The sequence below is a fragment of the Bufo bufo genome, chromosome 7, assembly GCF_905171765.1.
Source record: "Bufo bufo chromosome 7, aBufBuf1.1, whole genome shotgun sequence".
In the NCBI taxonomy this organism is placed as follows: domain Eukaryota; kingdom Metazoa; phylum Chordata; class Amphibia; order Anura; family Bufonidae; genus Bufo; species Bufo bufo.
In genome coordinates, this window is record NC_053395.1 from 128094519 (window position 1) to 128119905 (window position 25387).

At 44.8% G+C, this 25387-nt stretch overlaps 1 protein-coding gene across 2 annotated transcripts; it reads left to right on the forward strand.

The window, feature by feature from the left end:
* Positions 1–16216: 16216 nt before the first annotated feature.
* On the forward strand, positions 16217–24127 carry FZD5 (frizzled class receptor 5). Of its 2 annotated transcripts, XR_005780467.1 has the most exons (4): positions 16217–16387; positions 17069–17144; positions 17407–19573; positions 24117–24127. XR_005780467.1 is itself a non-coding variant. In XM_040439963.1 (3 exons), the coding sequence occupies exon 3, from the start codon at positions 17478–17480 to the stop codon at positions 19191–19193; it is 1716 nt and encodes a 571-aa protein (XP_040295897.1). In that variant the 5' UTR covers positions 16217–16387; positions 17069–17144; positions 17407–17477; the 3' UTR covers positions 19194–20140. The 2 variants fall into 2 exon arrangements, 1 of the variants encoding a protein (XP_040295897.1); XM_040439963.1 differs by lacking the exon at positions 24117–24127 and having other exon boundaries at positions 17407–20140.
* Positions 24128–25387: the final 1260 nt, after the last annotated feature.

The window sequence follows — 25387 nt, forward strand, 5'->3', positions numbered from 1 at the left end:
TCGGGGGGCCTGATGACGGCTTCGGCCCCATGGCTTCGGGGGCCCGATGACTGTTTTCAGTCCTGCTGGGCTGATTGCCTGGTTGGTTGTCCATCTGGGCTGATTTTATCACATACATACCTGCTTCCCTAATTTCCTAATAATCCATGTTGATGGCTCACTTTATGTTTTGACCGCAAACTGGTCCGGTTCGCCCCACAGCATCATTGTCATGTCTTACGGAGATATTTCGTCTTGCTTTAATTGTTCATGCTTTCGTTCAGGTCCTGCCAGAGGAGGAACAAGTAGGGTAATTCCCTCTAGCATTTCAGTCTCCGATCGTAGTCGACCATATCTTGTCAACCAGGTCCCCGCGCAAAGTCTTTGCCTTTTTACCACGACTAGGAATTCATTTTCGCCGGTAGCTTCATTGCAATTGCATTCCCTCACTCATGGGAGGTCATAGACAGAATCTTGTATATTATGGCTTCGTAGCTTCTTGCCGCACTAACCTCAGACTCTTTACAACCACATTAAATCGTGTTTTGGACAAGGTTCAGCATTTCCTCACAGTAGAAGATTCAGATAGTAGGTCGGTCTTCACGTCTCAAGCGTTAAAACAATTCTCAGGGCCACACAGTAGAACAACGCGCGGACCACGGCTAGCAGATAGCTGTTGTCTGGGGAACTATTCAAGGATTCTCTTCCTATCTACATAGTTCTTTTTGGCCCTCATTCCTGCATAGTCTAGGCAGTTAGGTTTCGGTCCCACGATCTCCTGAGGCTAGGGCATTGCCAGTACTCCCTAGAACCAAAACTTTACAAGGTTCAGTTTGTTTTCATGATCCATTTCACAATGTATTCCCGGTCCTCCATTCCGCTTTGGGGCAGTATCCGCAATATTGAGCATCATGTCTCTGGCCTTGTCATCCACAAGATGGGTTGTAGGTCTCCTTCTGGCCTTGCCTCATACACCCCAAATTTTTTGCTCTAGATTCCTGACGCCTTGCAGTTGGCTTGGGGATTAGTTTGCACATGCCATTAAAGTTCCTTTTCTACCCTACTTGGCTTGGTTTTTTCCCACTTACAGGCCTATCCACGATCATGGCTTAGGGCACACAACAAGCCATTTAGTCAGGTCAGCTAAGACACGCCTAGCTCGGTTAGGTTGTTCCCGTTGTTTCTCTCCCTAGGGTTCTTCGGATATCTCTTGGCCGTAGCCATGACCACAAGTTGGTAAGGCTGATTAGTCAGCCTGCATTTGTGGGAGGGGCGGTGGCTCTTCATATACGAGCCACAGCCTCACTCACAGGCGTGTGTTCTCAGGTGCCCCACCCTCCCTCCCTTATCTTCTAATTTCCCCAGGGTATGCCCACTTACAGGCCTATCCACGATCATGGCTTAGGGCACACAACAAGCCATTTAGTCATGTCAGCTAAGACACGCCTAGCTCGGTTAGGTTGTTCCCGTTGTTTCTCTCCCTAGGGTTCTTCGGATATCTCTTGGCCGTAGCCATGACCACAAATATATTATATTGAAAGTAAGAACTTATTTTTCTTTCCTTTTTTGTATTTTTCAGATTCCTTGCTACTGGAAATTCTTTCGTTTCGTTGCATTTTGAGTTTCTGCTTGGAATCTCTACAATCTCTGCGATTGTCTGCCATACCTGTACAGTTATATGTCAGCGTCTCAGAGAAGCGGTGATGCCCACCCCCAAGGCGGAAGATTGGCTACGTATTGCCGAGGGATTTTACCAATCTGCGCAGTTTCCTAACTTCATTGGGGCACTGGGCGGTAAGCATATCCGTGTGAAGAAGCCGCCTCACTCAGGGTCCTGGTACTTCAATTACAAACAATATTTTTCTGTAGTTCTGATGGCCCTTGTTGACAGTAACTACAGGTTTGTCATTGTGGATATCGGGGCCTACGGGAGCACTTCAGACAGCTGCATCTTTAGTGCTTTCAGAATGGGTGAACGGCTTCAGACAAACCAGCTTGCCCTGCCAGAGCCAAGAAGACTACCCGGATCTGCAGGTCCGCCGGCTCCATTTGTGATTGTGGCAGACGAAGGATTCGCATTGTCACCCCACCTGATGCGGCCCTTCCCTAGACGCGATCTGGATGACAGGAAGCACATCTTCAAGTATCGATTGACTCGCGCCCGTCGGTATGTGGAGTGCGCTTTCGGAATACTGTCCACTAAGTGGAGAGTATTCATGTCATCCATACAGATGAATCCGGACAATGCCACCCTGGTGATACAGGCTTGTGTACTACTACACAACTTCACCAGGATCCACGATGCCTCAACAGATGCAGATTTGGGCCTAAATATGACATCTTCAGTCAGTTTAGACCTGAGCCGGCCTGGACGAGCTGGACTAGCTGTTCGGGAACTCTATGCCGACTTCTTCTGCAGTCCTGAGGGGGCATTGTCGTGGCAGTTGGATGCCATCCGTGGAAGACGCTGATTTCAGCTGGAATCTGGTTTAAATTTTTAAAAAATTTAAATTCCTTAGTTTAGTTAGATCCCCTGTTGTTAGTTTAGATTAGGGACTCGCAAGATAATGAGGACCCTTGACGTGGGCTTGCGGGCTGAGGTATTGTGCCAAATCCAAAATTTGTTTGAAATTTGGTGTAAATACCTTCTAATACCTCATTTCTAATTACGTCTATTAAATATTTTTTTGCCACTTTTAGATTTGTTTATGTCCTCACAGCTGAACACGAACATGTCCCATTATTATTAATAAAATGGTATATGTATGCGTTCAGCTTTAAACAAGGACAACAACAGACGTAATCAGGCCCGCAATCCACAGAAAAAATCCTTCTATGCAGAAAAGGTAAGTATATTACATCATAATTTCATCCATGTAGACACTGCGATGTGAGAATCGGAGCGGTGATGGAGCCAAACGCAAGAAACCATATATGTTTACAAGGCAGCTCCAATTTCTAAAGTAAATAATGGAGTTAAGACCGTAAGTAGTTTTTAAGTTATATATTTCTGGGTGCACCTTTCACCAGTTTGTACTCATTAAAATGCGGTACCTTATGCAGTAGCACATGTCCCCTACATGTCATGTAGTAAAGAATCTTCATTATATCCTCCGTTGCGGTGCAGTAGTCCCCATTATATTTATGCGCCCTGTATGTAAATACCTAGCATGGGAACAGGGAGGAGGAGACATCAGCTTTTCTCACAGGGTGATTCTTCTATCTGGCATTTAGGGTACATGTGCTACAGTGTGAGGTACCACATTTAAAGAGTTCTAACTGGTGAAAGGTACTATGTTAATAAATGTTTTTATTTAAAAAAAATAATATATATTTTTTTATTATAGAACGGTAGACAACTTAAGTGACAATTCAGGTTCGCAAACACCATCGGTAGAAGTGGCTGAGAGGCCACACACTTCAACAATGGTGGAGGACCAACAACTGGTGATGGAACTACAAGAAGGCACAGAAGAAGCCTCATGTTCTCAGCTTCTGAGCACAGCAGAAGAAACCTCCGAAAATGTTGAAGCTCCACAAATCCCTCCCAGCAACGAAGCAGCAGAGGAACCCGTTTGCCGTTCTTCTGGCAGACGAGCCAGACGAGTCAATACCGATTCCGGTGTAGATCTCTGCCAACGGGTAGATATGATGGTGATGGAGTATCTAAACCGGAATCGGTCTGACGGGAAGGAAGAAATGGCATTAAAAGGGCTGGCTCCTTCCTTCCGCCGTGTGCCCGAAGAACGGCAAACACGTTGCATTTCGGCTATAGCGATGCTTATGGACCTTTTTTCAGGCCCCCAGGAGCCACATCATCTAGTAACATAGTAACATAGTACATAAGGCCGAAAAAAGACATTTGTCCATCCAGTTCGGCCTGTTATCCTGCAAGTTGATCCCTGGAGATCAAGGTCACATGGGGCAGGATTCTTTTTCTATTTCCTGCAGATCCGCAATTCACGATCCACAATTGCGGATGACATGCGGATGACATTTGACATCTTTCTGCATGTCATCCGCATTTTTGCGGACCCATTCACTTCAATTGGGCCACGGTCCGCAATTTGCGGACAAAAGTAGGACATGCGGTACTTTTTTGGCGGATCCGCATTGCGGAATGGTACGGAATTGCGGATGTGGACAGCATACTGAATGCTGTCCGCATCTTTTGCGGCCCCATTGAAATGAATGGGTCCGTATATATTCCGCATCTATTCTGCATTTTTGCGGAAAGGATGCGGAAAAAAAATGCGGACGTGTGAATGGAGCCTTACACAATGAAATTACATACAGTGACAGTATAGACAGTGTATAAAATGGATGGAACAGCTGCCGGCCCTGGTCTGAGAGAGCGATCTTTACTAGCCACAGGAATGGGGGCGGCATGAAAGGAAGGGGTTGCTAAAAAATTACTGTGGGATGGAGCCCCATTCAAAAATTTGCTGTGGGGCCTAGTCATTTCTAGCTACGCCACTGAGTCCCTAGGACTTAGAATTCCGGGTCCTTAGGGGTTAAGGCCAGGATGTGTAAAGGACTCTATTGTCTCAGTCACACATTGCAGATTTGTAGAACTGTAAAGTTTGGGTTCGTACCGAGCTTTAGGGTTTTTTGTACCCGAACCCGAACATTTCAGTAAAAGTTCAAGTTCGGTATTCGGCGATTAAATGGCGCTTTTGAAAGGCTGCAGGGCAGCCAATCAACAAGCGTTTAACTAGTGTGCCTGTTATGGAATATTATGGACACTTGCTTGTCACTTACAAAATGGTGTCTGTCCGAGAGACAACCCCCAGTATGCATTCTATGATTAACACTATTTGCAGCAAAGACTTGAAACTGTCAGGAATTCCTCTGAGTCAATCATACATATGCCTTAAACTTGTTTCCTGTTTACATTCCTTCTTGCTAAAAGACCAATCATGTGAGCCCACTCCTCCCACTAATATGGAGGGTATTTAATGTGAAGCTCCCACCTAATAAATTAGAGTTATGCTTTGACCTTATCTAGGGGGCCTACTAATGGCATGGCTGTGATTGGCCAGTACAGCATGTGACCCAGCCTCTATATAAGCTGGAGACACGTAGCGCTGCACGTCACTCTGCTGTTACTAGTGTAGGGAGAGGATGCTGCTGCTGTGAGGGAGAGATTAGGAAAGACTCTGATATCTGCACTTCGTGTGAAGTCAGCGATCTACTGCGTTTTTTGTTTTGGGGGTGCAATGCAACATTTTTGTACCCTGCCCTGAGTCCAGTGAGACTGAAAAAAAAGTTTTAATCCGTCTGTTAGTTAGGTGGGCGTCGGCGGCCATTTTGTGCAAGAGCAGTGCACCAGCACTGCATATGTGCCAGGGACAATCATTTAATCCTGTTCTTGTAGTTCAGTGGCCGACATATACCCATTTTTAAGTGCACCTTGTTGTGGAAATTTTATTAGGATGTGTATTTAATATATTGTGTATTGTCATCATGTCTCTCAGTGTCAGGGTAAACCATTGGAGTGGATATCTTCCCGTGTATGTCCTGTTACAGCTGCTGGGCGCAGAGGTCTCCATCGGCGAATGGTCCATGTGCTAAGCACTGGGCTGTGGGCCGGGGGAGACTGATGTGTTCAGCAGAGCAGTGTTTTGTTGGCGTGGATGCATTAAAGGAACGTGCGTTTGTTGTCTCTAGTGCGCCTGATCAGCCGCTGGAGATAATGACGTTGTCCTGTAAATAAACATGCATGAGGATCATAGTAATTTTATCTGGCATTGATCACTGAGCAAGGCTGGATAAAATTAGCTCCAGTGGTAATGGTAGGTTATAGTACACATGTGTTTGTTAGCTAGCTAGATTATTCTAAATGATGGTGTCTTATCTTCCTATGTCATCACTTCCTGTATCCTTGTCTTGGGCCAGCCCCTTTTTACACCTTTTGTTAGTAAATAAAGGTGAGCAGACTGAGAAGGGCGGAGGAGGCTCTCAGGATTTTTCTATCAAGATGGTAACATTGGTGTCTGTCTCTGACTGGGGCTGAGAAGAGGGACTCACCTTTTTCCTTGCACAAACTTTGATGCGAGCTGATTGCAACTATTAATATTTACCACAACAGTTGGCGACCACGAATTAAAAAGCTAATTTTTTCCCCCGTTATTAGCAGAACTTAAAGGAGACACAGCTTAATTTTCAAAAAGCAAAAAAGGCCGGCATAAGGTAATATCCTTTTTCCTTACTCTCATTGTTGAGAAAGTTTTGCTCTTTGGGAATTTAAATCTGTGTACTCCAATCTGCTGATATCAGGAAAGAAATCTACTTAAAAAAAACCTTATTGGTGTATATGATTGTTGTCTGCTGCATCAGGGGGTGTGAGGATAAGGTGAGTGTTTTTCCCTTGTGAGTTGATTGTACAGAGGTTGTATGATGAGAAGTAGACAGGGTATTGTGTTTTTTTTTTGTAACTTCTTAACTTTTGTTACTTTGATTTTGTAAGAGGCAATTTTATAGATGTTTATAGAGGCAGCAATTGGTTTTAGTGTTTGTACATTAGAGACAGCGTTTAGAGAGTGTTTTTATATTGTTAACCTGTAAATCACCAACAGAGTGGAGGTTTTGCTCTGGTTTCAAGGGGAAGGGAACAGGAAATATAGAAACTGTTTTTATTGCTGGATATTGTAGACACTATCTTGATTGCCTTTGTGTGATGACCATGTGCTTGTCGGCCATCTTGGTCAGTTGACTATGGAAAGCGATCTGATTGTTTTTGCCTGAAATGTTAGTTTTCTCAAATAATTATCTTGTCTTTTTGTAACCTTTTCTATGTACAGTTTTATTTTGTTTTGATAAGTTTTGTGCTGGATATCAGTTGAGTGTTTGGTTATGGTATAGCTCAGTGACCAGTCTGATACAGGAATCATTGTGTGAGCATTAGTGGCAGTTTAGTGGTGAAATCGTCCTATAGTTGATGATTCTGCTTAATGTTTGTATATCTGTGGCTGTTACGCTGAATTGTAGACTTGTTTGGCATAATTAATACGGGTATTACAGTGTAGAAAGGTTCTGTGCCAAAAGTATTGGGACAACTCCTAGAAATTGGTACTAGTGTTTTGTTTTTTGTAGCAACCATTGTGGGGTTTGTTTTTGTGCAATGGAAAGTATTTTTAAAGAAGTAGCAAAGTTGAAGGACACGGCGGCCATTCTTCAGGCTATGCAGGGATCTACTGATCCATGGCTGCAGGCCCAGAATTGTGTAGCAAACCTGATCGGTACCAAAAAATGGCGCAAAAGGAAAGGCAAGTATGCTCTGATTTTTGCTGCTGGGTGGATAGCGGATAAATATCAAGAGTCTTGTAGGCTGAAGCTGAGTTTGGAAGGAGAAGTGGAAGATTTAAAAGTGGAAATTGTTAAATTGAGAACTCTTGTCCAGCAGGCAGCTGAAGCTAGCGCTAATTATGAATGTACTGTGAGGTGTAATACTGAGCTGCGCAAGGAAAATGCTGAAAGCCTGACGCAAGCACAGGGTGCTGTAAGGGAATTGCCAGAGTTATTGAAACAACCGTTGGAGAGTAATGTGTCTGGGATTGGAGGCAATGTATGCACTGTAAGCATGGAGAAGTCTGAGGATTGTGGTTCAGATAGTGGAACCGACTCAGGGATGGAGATGGACAATGTGTCTGACCCTGGAGTTGGGCGTATTAACACAAGGCCAGAAGATTCCTCAGATGAGTCCGTGGTAAGTGGACTCAATATGGTTAATGTTGTGCGCCAAATCAAATCGCCATGTGCCCAGACAAGGTATTATGCAGGGAGGCGAGGTATTCTTTGTTTTGCATGCAGGGAATACGGGCACATTGCACGATATTGTAACGTTGCTAATGGCAACAGACACAGGTATGTTAAGTACCCCAGAACCACACCTAGAAGTAAAGTGGTTTATTCAGCACGATGGGGCAATGGTCCCAGACATGGTTCTTTGCAAAGGCAGAGAGCCCAGGAACAGCCGAGGTCATCTATCAGTGAGGCGGATTTTAAATCACAATATGAACGGTTAAAATGTGAAAGAAACCGGTTTTGGGACCTTGTGACGTTAAGTCCTGCTTCTCTGGTAAAATGAATCTGAAGCTGTTTGGGGCTGGGCAAATTAACATTTCAATTACTGGGTGGGTAGAATTTCTCCTGTACGGTTTCAGGGGAACCCTCCAAGACATTGATTTGTTAATTCAGTCCTATACAATTGTATGTGTTCCTGAGGTTTTAGTTTTTGTATGCGTTTTGGGTTAAGGTAAAATTAACTTTTTACTGAATCTCAATGTATGTAGCAGGACTGTCTGTAACTGAAGTCTCTTTTGTTTTTCTCTCCTGTTTACAGGTCTTCTCATTTTACTAATCCATTTATTTATTTTTTTAGGTTTTTTATTGAAGTTTCTTTCAGTTTTTCCTTATTTACCAACCCATTTTTATTTTTTAGCCTATTATTAATTTTTTCCTTTTTATTAATTTTTTAGGTTTTTCATATTTTGGCGCTTTTCTCTTTTTCTTTTTTCTCTTTCTTTCCCTCTCTTTTCTCTGCAGATTTGGTTAGGAGTACTGGGGGTCTCATGATATTGTGTGGGAACTACTGTCTGAATTCAAGGGTTGCTGCTGAGTGAGAGGTTTTTGATCAGTCACTGCAAAAAGGGCTTCGTGTGCTGTTCAGCTTGACTATATAGAATCATATCGGCAAAGGAAAGTGAGTTGATGAGCATTTTTTTTTAAGGAGACAAGGTGATATATATCACCTGGGCATACCAATAGCTGTGTGAGTAACCCCATTCCCCACAGGAGTACTGTGTGTTTGTTTCCTGTGCACCCCCCGTCCCCACAGAAGGTACTGTGTGTTCTCTGTGCACCCCTCGTCCCCACAGAAGGTACTGTGTGTTCTCTGTGCACCCCTTTTCCCACTCCAGGTCAATTGGAAGCCCTATCCTGTGGTCAGGTCACTATTCAGAGCCAAAACCGAGGCTGGTATATCTCATTAGGAGACTCAGAGGGCCGCCGTGTGTCGGCGAGAGCCCTTTTCCTCACGCTGTTACTCCTTTTCCTGAGGTCTAACTAGGGTAAACGGAGTCCGTGTGTCGGTGCTAGAAACCCTGGGGCACCTCAGAGGCAAACGAATCGGAGTAGCAGCCGTCCAGGGCGTTTGTCGCGGACACTGGAGGTGGACGCACCTACTTTTAGAAAAATTCCTTGCGTAGGTCGCGGGAAACTGTAGCTCGAGCATGAGTGTAGGGAACAGTAGGGTACCACTTCTGACTATAGGACAGCGAAGCAGCACATGAAATCCATCTATGGAGGAGGAGTTGTTAAGCCCCTCAAAGATTGGCACCAATGGACTGTAGGTTCAGAGTGGACCATCCCCAAAGAAGGGACCTTTGAGGTCTGGATTTGGGAAAAGTTTGTCCGTGAATTCCCCACTAGACTCCAAAGCCATGGTCCCCTCCAGAAGGCAGAACTGTGGCTGCACGAATCCATCGAGCTCCAGCAACAGGGCATTCAAAAGTCCCAGACAGTGCGAACTAACACTGTCATGTAATCCCGTCCCGCTAGGACTGCAGAGTCCAAGAGAAGCGCTTTTCTCTTTCTCTATCTCTCTGTCATCTCTCCATCTAACCTTGAGACTATGCACCATGTTTAATCCAGCTTCTCTTCGTCCTGGTTTTAAGGACGATGAGAAGGGGGGAAAGTGGTGCAGAAAACAACGATCTTCAAACTTTCTAACCTCTCAAATGTCAATCCTTTTCTTTGCTGGTACTTGGGTCTGATTTTTGCAAAGAAGGTAAAAATCACGGCCGATCCATGGCCTGAATGTTCCACTGTAACCCTTTTATTCCATCAGGTATGCCCCTAGGCAGCCCCACGGGTTATCACCCGATGTCCACCACCGGGTTCGGGAGTTCTCTTCCGGACCCAGACTCAATAACCAGTGTTCATTCTAGTCAACCAGGTGATTGGGTCGTGCTAAAGGAACATCCGAGGACGGGACTAGAGCCGAGATATCTTGGGCCATTCCAGGTGCTGCTGATGACGCCAACCTCTCTGAAGTTCGAAGGACGAGACAACTGGATCCACACCGGTCACTGCAAGAAGCTGCTCAACTAAGTCAAAGAATGCAGAGTATCACTTTTGTTTATTTGTTACAAGGAGGCATTTGTTGATAGACGTTAGCTCTGGCTCCGGCTCCTTGCTTATTAATCCTGTATGGGTGTCCGGGCAGCTAGGCGACCCGTAGATGTGGGATCCTCCGGTTGTGAGGAAGGTTATGCCTGGCTAGCAGACACCATTGACAAGGGTCAGGCCCATACTGACAGGAGCAGGACAGAGGCGGAGCTATGACTAGTGACGGTTAGAATCCTTTTTAAAGCTTTGGGAGGTCTTGGGGCTCACTGGTTTTCCATTGGATCCGGGTGAAAGGAAATGGGAACATGTACTTATGTTTTTTGTTTCCTTTCCTTCTATACGCCGGAGTGTGATGTTCCTGATGTCTAATCGACTGAGTTACCGAAGACCGAACAGACAAGACGCCCTGAAGACCAAACCATGGACCAGATGCAGAGGATCCCAAACCAGCCGGCGACCAACGCGAAACGCCATCTCCTAAGTCACCTCCCGAAGAAAAGAAGACGTGTCAAGATTGACTTTACAAAGACTGTTTTTTTCAAAGAAGAAGATCGAGATCCGTCGAGGGACATTGGCGAGCATATGACAAAGAGGAGGGACTGTTGTGGAAATTTTATTAGGATGTGTATTTAATATATTGTGTATTGTCATCATGTCTCTCAGTGTCAGGGTAAACCATTGGAGTGGATATCTTCCCGTGTATGTCCTGTTACAGCTGCTGGGCGCAGAGGTCTCCATCGGCGAATGGTCCATGTGCTAAGCACTGGGCTGTGGGCCGGGGGAGACTGATGTGCTCAGCAGAGCAGTGTTTTGTTGGCGTGGATGCATTAAAGGAACGTGCGTTTGTTGTCTCTAGTGCGCCTGATCAGCCGCTGGAGATAATGACGTTGTCCTGTAAATAAACATGCATGAGGATCATAGTAATTTTATCTGGCATTGATCACTGAGCAAGGCTGGATAAAATTAGCTCCAGTGGTAATGGTAGGTTATAGTATACATGTGTTTGTTAGCTAGCTAGGTTATTCTAAATGATGGTGTCTTATCTTCCTATGTCATCACTTCCTGTATCCTTGTCTTGGGCCAGCCCCTTTTTACACCTTTTGTTAGTAAATAAAGGTGAGCAGACTGAGAAGGGCGGAGGAGGCTCTCAGGATTTTTCTATCAAGATGGTAACATTGGTGTCTGTCTCTGACTGGGGCTGAGAAGAGGGACTCACCTTTTTCCTTGCACAAACTTTGATGCGAGATGATTGCAACTATTAATATTTACCACAACAACCTGCACTGCATATGTGCCAGGGGAAGGGAAAATAATACTGTCTGTGACTTCAGGGACCCAGGGGGTGACATATCCCCATTTTTTTCTGTAAAGTACCCCTCTGCTGCATTTCTGAGAGTGAAATATAATCAGTTAAATCCATCTGTTCCATTGTGGGGTGACATATTTACATTTTTTGTTGTAAAGTACCTCTGAGGCCTGCACATGTGACAGGCAGGCACATAAATTCCGCAAAACCATCTGTTCCATTGTAGGGGTGACATATCCACAATTTTTTAAGTAAAAAACGCCTGTACTTAAAGGGGATGTCCGGGTTCAGAGCTGAACCCGGACATACCCTTATTTTCACCCAGGCAGCCCCCCTGAGGCTAGCATCGTAGCATCTCATGCTCCGATGCGCTCCCTTGCCCTGCGCTAGATCGCGCAGGGCACAGGCATTTTCGTTTTCAATAAGTCACTTCCGGGCGGAAACTTCCGCCCAGCCGTGTGTTCGGTGACTTCACCGGCTCTGATGGGCGGGCTTTAGTGCTGCCCTAGCTGTTTTACTGGCTAGGGCAGCGCTAAATTCCGCCCATCCGTGCCGGTGACGTCACCGGGCTTCCTGGCAGCCCCATGGAGAGCCCCAGTACGTACGTCACTGGATCTCCAAAAAATGCCTTTGCCCTGCGCGATTTAGCACAGAGCAAAGGAGAGCATTGGAGCATGAACTGCTCCGATGTTCAAGTCAGGGGAGCTTCCGGGGTGAACCCGGACAACCCCTTTAATTTGTGAGATTGAAATATAATCTCAGCTAAATCCATCTGTTTTATTTATGGTTAAAGAAACACGTTTTTGGGGGGCAATAAAGTACCTTTTTGCCCTGTGCTGCATTTCTGACAGTCCAATAAAACCGCCAAATACTGCAGTTAATTTTTTTTATGAAAAATGCTATTTTTTGTTGCTATAATGTACATTTGTGGCCTGCGCTGCGTTCCTGTCAGTCAAATAAAACTATTAAATACCGCTGTTACACTTTTGGGCTCCCCATAACAGTGTGTCATCCACAGATCCCCCATAACAGTGTGTCATCCACAGATCCCCCATAACAGTGTCATCCACAGATCCCCCATAACAGTGTCAGCCACAGATCCCCCATAACAGTGTCATTCACAGATTTCCATAACAGTGCCATCCACAGATCCCCTCCATAACAGTGCCATCCACAGATCCCCTCCATAACAGTGTCATCCACAGATCCCCGATAACAGTGTGTATCCACAGATCCCCGATAACAGTGTGTATCCACAGATCCCCGATAACAGTGTGTCATCCACAGATCCCCCAATAACAGTGTGTCATCCACAGATCCCCCAATAACAGTGTGTCATCCACAGATCCCCCATAATAGTGTCATCCACAGATCCCCTCCATAACAGTGTCATCCACAGATCCCCATAATAGTGTCATCCACAGATCCCCCATAATAGTGTCATCCACAGATCCCCCATAATAGTGTCATCCACAGATCCCCCATAACAGTGCCATTCACAGATCCCCTCCATAACAGTGTCATCCACAGATCCCCTCCATAACAGTGTCATCCACAAATCCCCCATAATAGTGTAATCCACAGATCCCCCATAACAGTGCCATCCACATATCCCTTCCATAACAGTGCCATCCACATATCCCTTCCATAACAGTGCCATCCACATATCCCTTCCATAACAGTGCCATCCACATATCCCTTCCATAACAGTGTCATCCACAGATCCCCGATAACAGTGTGTCATCCACAGATCCTCGATAACAGTGTGTCATCCACAGATCCCCTCCATAACAGTGCCATCCACAGATCCCCATAACAGTGCCATCCACAGATCCCCCACAACAGTGTCATCCACAGATCCCGCATAACAGTGTGTCATCCAAAGATCCCCTATAATAGTGTCATCCACAGATCCCCCATAAGTGTCATCCACAGATCCCCTCCATAACAGTGCCATCCACAGATCCCCTCCATAACAGTGCCATTCATAGATCCCCTCCATAACAGTGTCATCCACAGATCCCCTCCATAACAGTGCCATCCATAGATCCCCTCCATAACAGTGTCATCCACAGATCCCCCATAATAGTGTCATCCACAGATCCCCCATAATAGTGTCATCCACAGATCCCCCATAATAGTGTCATCCACAGATCCCCCATAACAGTGCCATCCACAGATCCCCTCCATAACAGTGCCATCCACAGATCCCCTCCATAACAGTGTCATCCACAGATCCCCGATAACAGTGTGTCATCCACAGATCCCCGATAACAGTGTGTCATCCACAGATCCCCCATAACAGTGCCATCCACATATCCCCTCCATAACAGTGCCATCCATAGATCCCCTCCATAACAGTGTCATCCACAGATCCCCTCCATAACAGTGCCATCCATAGATCCCCTCCATAACAGTGTCATCCACAGATCCCCCATAATAGTGTCATCCACAGATCCCCCATAATAGTGTCATCCACAGATCCCCCATAATAGTGTCATCCACAGATCCCCCATAACAGTGCCATCCACAGATCCCCCACAACAGTGCCATTCACAGATCCCCTCGATAACAGTGTCATCCACAGATCCCCTCGATAACAGTGTCATCCACAAATCCCCCATAATAGTGTCATCCACAGATCCCCCATAACAGTGCCATCCACATATCCCTTCCATAACAGTGCCATCCACATATCCCTTCCATAACAGTGTCATCCACAGATCCCCGATAACAGTGTGTCATCCACAGATCCTCGATAACAGTGTGTCATCCACAGATCTCCTCCATAATGGTGCCATCCACAGATCCCCCATAACAGTGCCATCCACAGATCCCCCATAATAGTGCCATCCACAGATCCCCCACAACAGTGCCATTCACAGATCCCCTCCATAACAGTGTCATCCACAGATCCCCTCGATAACAGTGCCATCCACAGATCCCCCATAACAGTGCCATCCACAGATCCCCCATAACAGTGCCATCCACAGATCCCCCATAACAGTGCCATCCACAGATCCCCCCATAACAGTGCCATCCACAGATCCCCCCATAACAGTGCCATCCACAGATCCCCCCATAACAGTGCCATCCACAGATCCCCCATAACAGTGCCATCCACAGATCCCCCCCATAACAGTGCCATCCACAGATCCCCCATAACAGTGCCATCCACAGATCCCCTCCATAACAGTGCAAATAGACCTCTAGCACAATTCCCTTAAAATATCGCATCACATATCGTTATCGCAATTTTTAGGGCCCTAATCGCAATTGCACAAAATTCCCATATCGTGCAGCCCTAATGTATGTATATCCGACTATATGTACACATGTGGCATACATGTATGTATATCAGACTGTATGTACACATGTGGCATACATGTATGTATATCCGACTTTATGTACACATGTCGCATGTATGTATATCCGACTGTATGTACACATGTGGAATACATGTATGTATATCAGACTGTATGTACACATGTGGCATACATGTATGTATATCAGACTGTATGTACACATGTCGCATGTATGTATATCCGACTGTATGTACACATGTCGCATACATGTATGTATATCAGACTGTATGTACACATGTGGCATACATGTATGTATATCACAATGTATGTACACATGTGGCATACATGTATGTATATCAGACTGTATGTACACATGTGGCATACATGTATGTATATCAGACTATGTACACATGTGGCATACATGTATGTATATCAGACTGTATGTACACATGTCGCATGTATGTATATCCGACTATATGTACAGATGTCGCATACATGTATATCAGACTATGTACACATGTGGCATACATCTATATATATCAGACTGTATGTACACATGTATGTATATCAGACTGTATGTACACATGTCGCATACATGTATGTATATCAGACTGTATGTACACATGTCGCATGTATGTATATCCGACTGTATGTACAGATGTCGCATACATGTATATCAGACTATGTACACATGTGGCATACATGTATGTATATCAGACGGTATGTACACATGTATGTATATCAGACTGTATGTACACATGTCGCATACATGTATGTATATCAGACTGTATGTACACATGTCGCATACATGTATGTATATCAGACTGTATGTACACATGTCGCATGTATGTATATCCGACTATTGGTACAGATGTCGCATACATGTATATCAGACTATGTACACATGTGGCATACATGTATGTATATCAGACTGTATGTACACATGTATGTATATAAGACTGTATGTACACATGTCGCATGTATGTATATCAGACTGTATGTACAGATGTCGCATACATGTATGTATGTACAGATGTCGCATACATGTATGTATATCAGACTGTATGTACAGATGTCACATACATGTATGTATATCAGACTGTATGTACACATGCGGCATACATGTATGTATATCAGACTGTATGTACAGATGTCGCATACATGTGTCTATATCAGACAGCTCTATTGCTGCCTCTGGGCACTGTCCTGGCGTGAACAGGTCCAGCATCTTGTCCCATCTTCTAGATGTCGCAGCAGCTGTCATACCTCCCGGAGAATGGACGCCGATAACTCTGTAATAAGGACAGTACAGTCCTGACTTCTTACAGCTGCGCGATACCGCCAATGTCTGGACAAGACCGTAATCGCAGCGCTGAGGACAAGGGCGGGGACGTTTTACATAAAGTGGGAGGGACAGGAATGGCAATCCTCCAATCAGTAGCAGAGGGCGGGGTCCTAGTGACAAATGGGTGTGTCCTGCGGAGATCCTTTCTGAGCACAGGTAGACAGATAAGAGAAGTGCGGGCAGAGCTGGTGGTCTGCGCGGTCACAGGGCACACTGGCTGCGGTACCGGGACATGGACCGTCACTGAACTTGTGTCTGCGCCTCGGGCGGCTATGGGGCAGAACACCGTGAACTTCACCGCAACTGGAAGAAAGTGCGATGGTGAGGACAGCCGCTGACTGGAGCCTTGTATGGGGCGAGCATTATTCCTAGCACTGGGAGTAGCGCCGGGCACCAGTACAATCAGGGCACAGCACTGGGAGTAGCGCCGGGCACCAGTACAATCAGGGGGCAGCACTGGGAGTAGCGCCGGGCACCAGTACAATCAGGGGGCAGCACTGGCAGTAGCGCCGGGCACCAGTACAATCAGGGGGTACCGCCGGGCACCAGTACAATTAGGGCACAGCACTGGGAGTAGCGCCGGGCACCAGTACAATCAGGGGGCAGCACTGGGAGTACGTTCCGGGCACCAGTACAATCAGGGCACAGCACTGGGAGTACGTTCCGGGCACCAGTACAATCAGGGGGCAGCACTGGCAGTAGCGCCGGGCACCAGTACAATCAGGGGGTACCGCCGGGCACCAGTACAATTAGGGCACAGCACTGGGAGTAGCGCCAGGCACCAGTACAATCAGGGGGCAGCACTGGGAGTACGTTCCGGGCACCAGTACAATCAGGGCACAGCACTGGGAGTAGCGCCGGGCACCAGTACAATCAGGGCACAGCACTGGGGGTAGCGCCGGGCACCAGTACAATCAGGGCACAGCACTGGGAGTACCGCCCTTTCTCTCTGTATTCTCACAGGCGTCCAAAGTTCACTTCTTCCCTTTTCTACTTTAAAAGGCAACTTGCAGAAGGCTTTGTCCACGGTCACCACAAGGCTGGGCGCTGCAGAAGTCCTAGAAACTGTCACATGAAGGTAAGGGGTTAATGCATTGCTAGTAATAATAACTGTGCAGAGTGTAATGCTTATTTCTGCATTACCCAGTCATATAGTGCTGACAGTATTAGTATTATCCTATTACTATATTCTACGTTTGAGATGTGTTGCTGACTTTTCATGTATATTCCTCCCTGATACACAATTGGAGTATTTCTTGTAGTCGGTGATGTTCCTATAGGTATATGTTGTTTTTCTGCTTTTACCAGTATTAATAATCCCATTATTTAATTTTTTTCAGTAAGCTGTCTACTACAGCCATCTAAAGGTTGGAAGATACCTGGAGCTCCACAGAACATTGCAGCTGAAGACATGGCCGGACTGAATCCTAGAGGCTTTGTACTGGGCCTTGTGTTCATCCTGCAAGCACCAATGCCAGTGTCTGCGGCATCCAAAGCAATTGTGTGCCAGGAGATCACTGTACCCATGTGCAAGGGTATTGGATATAATTACACCTACATGCCCAACCAGTTCAACCACGACACTCAAGATGAAGCCGGCCTGGAAGTGCATCAGTTTTGGCCTTTAGTGGAAATCCAGTGCTCACTTGATTTGAAATTCTTCCTGTGCAGCATGTATACACCTATTTGCTTGGCTGACTACAAGAAACCTCTTCCGCCCTGCAGATCTGTATGTGAACGGGCTAAGGCGGGATGCTCTCCACTCATGAGACAATATGGGTTTGGTTGGCCTGAGAGAATGAACTGTGACAAGCTTCCACAAAATGGAGACCCAGAAAACCTCTGCATGGATTATAACAGGACTGAAACCACCACACTTCCACCCTTATTTGTAAAACCAACTCATCCGCCCAGAGGACCAAAGCACTTGACTCCTCTCCATAGTCAGAAGCAACCAAACAGTGACTGTGAAGGGGTTTGCAAATGCCGAGAACCTTTCATCTCCATAACAAAGGAATCCCATCCACTGTATAATAGAATCAAGACCGGCCAGGTGCCAAATTGTGCCATGCCATGTTTCCAGCCCTACTTCACCCAGGACGAGAAGACATTTGCTACTTTCTGGATAGGGCTGTGGTCCATATTGTGTTTCATCTCAACCCTTGCTACTGTGGCCACATTTCTGATTGACAGGGAGAGGTTTAGGTACCCGGAAAGGCCTATCATCTTCTTATCCGCGTGTTATCTCTTTGTATCCTTAGGCTACATCATCAGACTTATTGTAGGTCATGAAAATGTTGCCTGCAACAGGGACCACATTCATTACGAGACAACAGGACCAGCCCTCTGCACAATGGTTTTTCTTCTTATCTACTTCTTTGGAATGGCCAGTTCCATCTGGTGGGTGATCTTATCTTTTACATGGTTTTTGGCCGCTGGTATGAAGTGGGGTAATGAGGCCATTGCCAGCTACTCTCAGTACTTCCATATGGCGGCCTGGCTCATACCAAGCATCAAATCCATAACTGTCCTTGCTTTAAGTTCAGTGGATGGTGACCCCGTGGCTGGAATCTGCTATGTGGGTAATCAAAACCTGGACAATCTCCGTGGTTTTGTCTTGGCTCCACTCGTAGTGTACCTCTTCACAGGGACAATGTTTCTGCTGGCTGGCTTTGTTTCGCTCTTCAGAATTAGGAGCGTTATAAAACAAGGTGGCACCAAAACCGACAAACTGGAAAAACTGATGATCAGAATAGGTGTATTTACTGTCTTGTACACTGTACCTGCCATCATCGTGGTTGCCTGTTATATATATGAACAGCACTGCAGAGAATTTTGGGAAAAATCCCACAACTGCTGTTCGGGGGACAAAAAGAGATCCAGGCCTAAGTATGCCGTTTTCATGTTAAAGTACTTTATGTGTCTGTTGGTTGGCATAACCTCAGGTGTATGGGTTTGGACTGGAAAAACTTGGGAGTCTTGGAAGAGATTGACAAGTAGATGTTGCAGAAGCAGCAAGTCTATCAATGCCTTGGTGTACAGTGAAGCCAGCACGGCACTGACCGCGAGGACTGCTTTGCCAAGTTCAGCTTTATACCACAAGCAGGTGCCAATGTCTCATGTTTGACCAATGCCCCTTGCCCTGCAGAACATGGGATGTGTTTGTCTTACTGCTAGTCACTATTTTGTGCTCTGACAATGTGTACATTGTTTTGCCCTTACGGTTGTCAGCATTCAGATTCCATAGAAGCTCCTTTACTCAGAGTTTCAGGGAATCTGGGCAATTGTGCACTCATCATTGAAAAACCGTAATTTACTCAAATTTGGCTTCTCGACAATATACATTTTATAATGTTCTAGTCACTTTACTTGAAAATGTTGGTAAACATGGAAGGTGGACAAGAGATGAGCTATAGGTAATATATACTTACATCATTCTGATAAAATGCTGCCCCCTTCTCTTGTAGGAGGTCGCTTACTCCTATCCAAAATGAGAGAACCTTACACGTGCATGCCTAAGTGCATGCCTATACAGCCATGTAGAACAAACCGGAGACTTAGTCCAGATAATCGAATGCCCTTTTGGTATTGCAATGACATTAAATATGAGTTTTTGTTGTAACATGCAGGAGCCTATGTGATTTATAGCAGTAAGGACCCCTGCAGGACAGAAGGGGGCATTACCGTCAGAAGTAACCTCCCAGAGCTACCATTACTAGGTTTGTAGGTTTCTAGCTCCGCTTGCACAGATCTACAGATGTAGCAGACACCTGACATTTAGATACACAGGGGGTGACTTAGATTATCTGAAGTCGTCTGTGTTGAAGTGCTTTGCACCACATTTATCAGATAGCGGATGGTGCTTGTTCCATTTGATGTATTTTTAAACCTAACACTTTTGTCCACGAATGGTGCTCCAGTTTTTCTACACCGCCCTTGACCTGGAGTGAGTTTAGAACTTTTTTTATTTGTGATAAATCCTGAGTGAAAACTATTAATATAGATAACTACGTCCACTTTTCAGAACTGTAGGAGTTGTGTAAAAATATATGAGAAGTCGCAAAGCCCCTTTTTTGTGACCTTTCTGAAGCCAGAATTCTGAAGCACAAGGTGTGATGAACTCCCCCACAGGGTATCTAACACGGTAAGTGCCACATCTGTATGTGACGCTTGATGAGCTGCCTGCCTTTTCCATTTATTCTTCTAGGTCCATTCTTATCACTGGTTCTCTTTTTGGGTAATGAATTTCTCACACTTTCATAAAATGACCATCTTTTCCATCATTAGAAATGTTTCCTACTTTTGGCCCAATAAGGATGTACAAACCACCAGACCCTCCAGGGTTAACCTGAATTGTGTGTTTAGGCCATGCGGTGTGACCCATTGTCAGGTTGTGTAATCAGCGTGTCCTGTTCAGGTATTTGTTCTGCCATTGCCCGACCCACCTTCTTTGTGTAGACACTGAGAACTTGTTCTTATCAGTTCCACATGTTCACTACGGCTTTGTGTCTTGTGGCTGGAAAACCAACTACATATTCAATGAGTCAAGAGTGCGCAGAATAAACGCTGCAGCGTCCCCGTCTTGTCCGGCACATCGCGCTGTCGCGTGCTTTGATTTTTTTTACTTTTTATTTCCGGCATAAAACGCACCTGTGGATGGAGCCTGTGTGAGGTCAGGTCTCTGCCGTTGTCAGCCTCTTGTGTCTAGGACCTATTTTCTGGAGGAAACGCTAATTTAGTTATATCCACTATTTTGCGATCATTTCTGATTTCAGGGTCATAATCGGTATTTGCTCACAGGAATCTACAAATGACTCTCCTAATGAGACAGAAGGTAAAACTAATAGCCCCAGCGTAATAAAGAAGGTGGAAGGGCTCGTGAATCGGCCGCTGTCACATGCTTTGCCCGGGGACTTCAATAAGAGGCTCAGGCTCTTCTGTTTGACAATGGCAAACAAGCAGCGCCCATTGTGAAAGCTCTGCAGCATTTTTGTTTGATTTGTCATGCAGTTTATCAAAGCATGAGACGTGTAGAAATGGTTAATAGGTGAGCGAAAGTGAAGGAGCCTCTAAGTCCAGGCACAGTCCTGACATGTTTTTTTATGTCCTTGCAAATGCGATCTGTTCACTTCCTTCATTGCATCCGTCTTTTCTGACCGTGGTTGGACAGTTAAGAGTCCTGCCAATAGGCACTCGTAGTTTACACACGGGAGTCAAGCAGATGTAGCAGAGCTCAGTGGTCATTTTCTCCATAGAGCTGGTCCTGTGTTACATCACTGACACAAAATCCTGATGTGGGTTATCAGACTTTGCTAGATCGGTAAAAGCTGATTTATCTAAATCAACACAAATGTATTATTATTATTTTTTTTTATTGAGTTTTTGCACCTACACCTCAGTGTATGTTATCAGCTTACACACTGCCATTCAGCTGTCATACCTTTTATAACATGGATTGCTCTGTACAATGGGAAGAGCCTGTCCCATGGCCCAAATGTCATTTCAGAACCTGTGGCACGTATTACTGGATACAGTTGCTACAATTCATTTCCACGAAGCAGTTACTAGATGTGGTTGAAATTGGTCATTATTTATATAAATCAGGCTTTATTCACACACTGCAGATTTGGTCAGTATTTGTAAACCTAAGGGCTCGTTCACACAAACGTTTTTGAGGTCCGTATACGGAACCATTCATTTCAATGGTTCCGCAAAAAAAAACGGAATGTACTCCGTATGCATTCTGTTTCTGTATTTCTGTTTTTCCATTCCGTTCAAAGATAGTACATGTCCTACTATTGCCCGCAAATCACATTCTGTGGCTCCATTCAAGTCAATGGGTCCGCAAAAAAAAAGGAACACATACGGAATGTACTCTGTATGTCTTCCGTATCCGTTCCGTTTTTGCGGAACCATCTATTGAAAATGTTATGCCCAGCCCAATTTTTTTCTATGTAATTACGGTCTACTGTATAGGCCATACGGAAAAACGGAACAGAAAAACAGAATGGAACCGGAAACACTACTTAAAACAAAAAACGGATCCGTTAAAAAAATACGGATGACGTCCGTGTTCATTCTGTATTTTGCGGAACGGAACAGATGGCTCCTAATAAAACAGTACTATCCTTGTCTGTGATGCGGACAATAATAGGACATGAGATACGGAATGCACACAGAGTAACTTCCGTTTTTATTTTTTGCGGACCCATTGCGCAAAAAAAAGGAACGGACACGGCAAGAATATGCGTTCGTGTGCATGAGGCCTTAATCCTGATAACATCCATCCTTACTAGAAAATATCCTTCAGCTGGGAAATCTAGTACAGAATGACAACTGACTGAACTGGTAGATATGGTAACTGCACCTCTTCTCTACAGAGCTCGTCTATTGGGGGAGCGGAAGGGGGGCTTAAGAGCACTCTGGAGCGCTTAGTATATAACCACGCCGCTGTCTAGCCAATGAACTATACACATGTGCCGTATTCAGGCAACGCCCTCCACTAGATCCTCCTGTAAAGTGGTGGCCATTTCCTTAAGTTCACTGGCGTTGTTTTTTTACTTTCCATGTGTTTTTTTCTTGAAAACTGAAAAAACAAAAACAAAATAGAGAAACCTAAAAAGAAAAATGCAAGTGGGAATCCCAACACAACCGCATGATGTGAACAGGGCCTCCAAGAGTTTCTAAGAGTCTCCAATGTGATTTTATGTTGTACCTCAAGTATTGCAGCTCTAGTCATTGGAAGTGTCTGTAGATACAGTGTCTACTGTATGTTGTCTACTAGAATTTATTGTGTGTGACCAGGACTTGTACATCATCATCATCTTTTGCGGTAACTGTACTGTCCATTATATCATGTTTACTGTGGTGACATTTGGCCATCACACAGACCTGGTGCAGATGTCATGGCCGTGTATCAAGTGGACTCATATTCTAAGGGTCTGTCTGGTAAAACCTTGGAACTTTATACATTGTAGTGTATTTTCACATTGAAAGAAAGCTACAATCCCAGACGATAATCTCTGGTTCTGGTATATTACTGGTAGAATCAGATTTCTTTTTTCTTACCTCCCACCAAAGCAAGCTCAGACCCAAGCACTTATTATGGAAATAACTTCAGGGGGCACCGTCATCCTCCTCAATCACAAAAGGGAACCCACAACCTGGGCATAATTTGTAAACTTGTGTCCCCTTGTTTCATTTATGGAAAATTCTATGTATATTTTGTGCAAAGCTAAAGTTTGAAATCTATTCAAAGAAAATTGTATTAAAGACTAGTTATTTATGACGGGAGGCAGAGAATTGTCTATTTTTGTTTGTTCCACTGTTCTTAATTATTGTAGAAAAATAAACTTTTAATAAAATGATTTCATTCTGTAGCATCTCTTCATTCTGTGATATTCTGCCGCATATACTATTCTATCTGAATCCGGATGGCCCAGAAATCATGGACAGATATGGTTTCTATAGTCCGTAGTCCCAGTAAAGAACACAGCCTGTCACCACAAAGAGTTACATATAACTGCGTCTAATCAGGTCAGACTGCCTGGATCTGCCAAGATCAATTTGTGACCCATCAAGAATGGGGGGCTTAAAGGGCTGTCCCACTTCAGTAAATAGCATTTATTATGTAGTGTAAGTCAATACAAGGCACTTACTAATGTATTGTGATTGTCCATATTGCCTCCTTTGCTGGCTGGATTCATTTTTCCATCACATTATACACTGCTTGTTTCCATGGTTACAGACCACCCTGCAATCCAGCAGCGGTAGCCGTGATTGCGCAATATAGTAAAAAGCGCTGCCGTTATTTCTGTCGTAACCATGGAAACGAGCAGTGTATAGTGTGGCGTAAAAATGAATCCAGCCATCAAAGGAGACAACATGGACAATCACAATACATTAGTAAGTTCCTTGTATTAACGTTCTCTGCATAATAAATGCTATTTGCTAAAGTGACAAAACCCCTTTACCAGCAAATTATTTAACATTGGCCTCATGGGTTCTGTTTTAAAGGGACATTTCCATAAAAAAATTATGACATTAAAAGGGTTTTCAAAGATTTAATACTAATGGCCTATCCTCAGGATAGGTCATCAGTACCTGATGAGTGGGGGTCCGACACCCAGGACCCCCTCAGATCAGCTGTTTGAGAAGGCATCGGTGCTCCTGTGAGTGTTGCGGCCTTCTCCCTGCTTACCAAGCACAGCTATGGCGGTACAGGAGCACCGATGCCTTCTCAAACAGCTGATCGGTGGGGGTCCTGGGTGTCAGACCCCCACTGATCAGATACTGATGACCTATCCTGAAGATACTGTAGGTCATCAGTATTAAAGTCTCGGAAAAACCCCTTTAACAGTCTAATTGTTAGGGCTGTATTACACCAACAGATTACCTGACGGATTTTCTGACCAATCATTGGTCAGATGGCCGTTTACACACAGAGATCTTTTGTGATACATACCAACTATTGGCAAACTCCAGTAGGGTGGTGGTGGCATTAAAAAACCGGAGTAGGATTTCTACACCAAGATGTTAGGTTTAAAGATGAGCCAAATATAAAGGGGTTGGCCCATCTCGCTAGGATATGACACCAGTGTCTGAAAGGTGTGGCTCCCACCTTTTGAGACCTGCTTCTATCTCGAGAACAGCGCCACCAAAAGGTAAGGAGAGCGCACCGCACTTGCCCAGTTCGCTCTCCATTCACACTTATGGGAGGTCCAAAAAGAGCCGAGCGAATGCACTTGCCAATTTCTGGAACTTATAGCTATGTACAGAAAAAAGAATTCCATATTGTTAATAATTGAAAAATTGTTAGCTCAAAATAAGTACAATGCAATAATAATAATAAAAAATGCCCCCAAAGGTGAACATAGCCTTTAAAGGGGTTATCCCATGATTAATATAAAAAAATGAAAATCAGACATGGCAATCTCTTTCTAGAACCAGCCCTGTACCTTACATGAATCCAGACAGTCCACAATTCATTGCTCTGAAAATTTATATCAAGCGGCTGCTCACGGGGAGTGTCCTTTCTGCTTCAACTCTATCACGACTCAAAAGTATTCAGATCCAGGTGCTGGTTTGCAAACTAGAATATTTTTTTGTGGGACAACCCCTCTAAGAGGCCTTGTGCCAGGGTTAATTTGCCGCATGAGAGGAAGGGGTACATTTTTTGTATGTGCTTTTCTCCTTTTTTAAATAAAAGTGACAGAAAATGTTAAAAATCAAAAGAAGTATTACCTGCACCAAACCTCTTCCACTGCTGTTTGGAAGTTACTTTATCTCCCTGCCAAACCTCTTTAACCCCAGGCCGTTTTT

What these genes read in the sequence shown, in the direction of transcription:
- FZD5 (XM_040439963.1), top strand. Translation starts at nt 17,478, where the DNA reads ATGGCCGGACTGAATCCTAGAGGCTTTGTACTGGGCCTTGTGTTCATC.